This window comes from Sinocyclocheilus grahami, unplaced genomic scaffold (assembly GCF_001515645.1).
Source record: "Sinocyclocheilus grahami isolate Dianchi unplaced genomic scaffold, SAMN03320097.WGS_v1.1 scaffold2834.1, whole genome shotgun sequence".
NCBI lineage: Eukaryota > Metazoa > Chordata > Actinopteri > Cypriniformes > Cyprinidae > Sinocyclocheilus > Sinocyclocheilus grahami.
The window spans coordinates 35,519-37,060 of NW_015508010.1; the positions used below are offsets into that span (position 1 = coordinate 35,519).

At 34.1% G+C, this 1,542-nt stretch overlaps 1 protein-coding gene across 1 annotated transcript in view; it reads right to left on the reverse strand.

Moving 5' to 3' along the window:
- Nucleotides 1-1,536, reverse strand: part of LOC107575715 (ribonucleoside-diphosphate reductase large subunit-like) — a 12,393-nt gene extending 10,857 nt beyond the window's left edge. The window contains exons 1-2 of the mRNA XM_016262062.1: nucleotides 1,356-1,536; nucleotides 187-263 (exon numbers count right to left, since the gene is read on the reverse strand). Of these exons, the coding sequence (XP_016117548.1) occupies nucleotides 187-263; nucleotides 1,356-1,505 (227 nt within the window). The 5' untranslated portion in view covers nucleotides 1,506-1,536. The remainder of the gene's footprint in view (nucleotides 1-186; nucleotides 264-1,355) is intronic.
- Nucleotides 1,537-1,542: the final 6 nt, after the last annotated feature.

Below are 1,542 nucleotides of genomic sequence, written 5' to 3' on the forward strand. Positions count from 1 at the left end.
TATAAAAATGTACTATGTGAACACTACAAAAATCATAATATTTTTAATATTATTCTTTTATACTTAATATGCGTGTTATTTTTAATTACAATTATTAAATGCATCAAAACATTTTCCCATGTCAATTTGATTTCCAGGTCTTCCACGGATTTGCTGAAATTATGAATCATGCAAGTGGTTACTAACTTGGCAATCTTCTCCTTGAGTGCCGCCCAGTCCCACAGGTCTGTAGGCGTCTTATCCCACATATCATACTGCAGGATCTGTAAAATCATACCAGGAACAATTAGAGCTCTGTAAATCTAAACTGATATCCAGTTTCCTTACACAGGGATTGTGCAGGTTTAAAAAAAGACTTTAAGACCAATACAATTAAATTTAAGGCAAGAATTGATGGAACATGTCAATATGTTCTTTAAATAAAAATAGGGAGCACACAATTTAATTATATTAGCAACACTTAAAAGTTTGAAAAATACAACTTCCAACAGATCTTTTTAACTCATTTTGAGTTTATGATTAGAACGAGAACAAATATCTGCCAATATGCTCAAAAAGATACTCAATTGAATTTTTTTTCCCACAATCCACTGACCGATATTATTGTCTTAAGCATAAAATAATTTAATTTAGTTCAGTTTCTTAGAAAATAAGACTTATCCTTAAATCAGGATATGTTCACATAAAATGGCATGTTCAGACAAAATACTGAATACAAATTTTTTGCAGAGCATGCCAAACTTTAATGCCATGATGACTGTAATTTAAGACTTTCTGGCCTGATTAAAGACCTTTTTAAGGCCTTCATTTGTGGATGGGAATCAATACTTCAAGACCCACAGAAACTCTGCTTATATGTGACCCTGGAGTCTTAAGGGTCAATTTTTCGAAATTGAGATTTATACAATCTGAAAGCTGAATAAACAAGCTGCATTGATGTATATATACATCAATGCAATGTATATATACATTGTAACATTGATGTATGGTTTGTTAGGATAGGACAATATGTGGCCGAGATACAACTATTTGAATATCTGGAATCTGAGGGTGCAAAAAAATCAAAATATTGAGAAAATCACCTTTAAAGTTGTCCAAATGAAGTTCTTAGCAATGCATATTACTAATCAAAAATGAAGTTTTGATATATTTTCAGTAGGAAATTTACAAAATATCTTCATGGAACATGATCTTTACTTAATGTCCTAATGATTTTTGGCATAAAAGAAAAATCAATAATTTTGACCCATACAATGTATTTTTGGCTATTGCTACAAACATACCCCAGCGACTTAAGACTGGTTTTGTGGTCCAGGGTCACATATTATATAGGCTATATACATCATCCAACTTACGCCCTTGCTCACAGGAGACCCAGCATACGTTTCATACGGCCCAAATTCTGCAGCCAGCTCACAGCTGGACTCCAGGGCAGCGTAGTAGATGGTCTCAAAGATCTGTGTGTTGAGGTGTTGAGCCTCTGCACTCTCAAACGGAAAGCGCATGAGGATGAAGGCATCAGCCAGACCCTGAACGCCGATA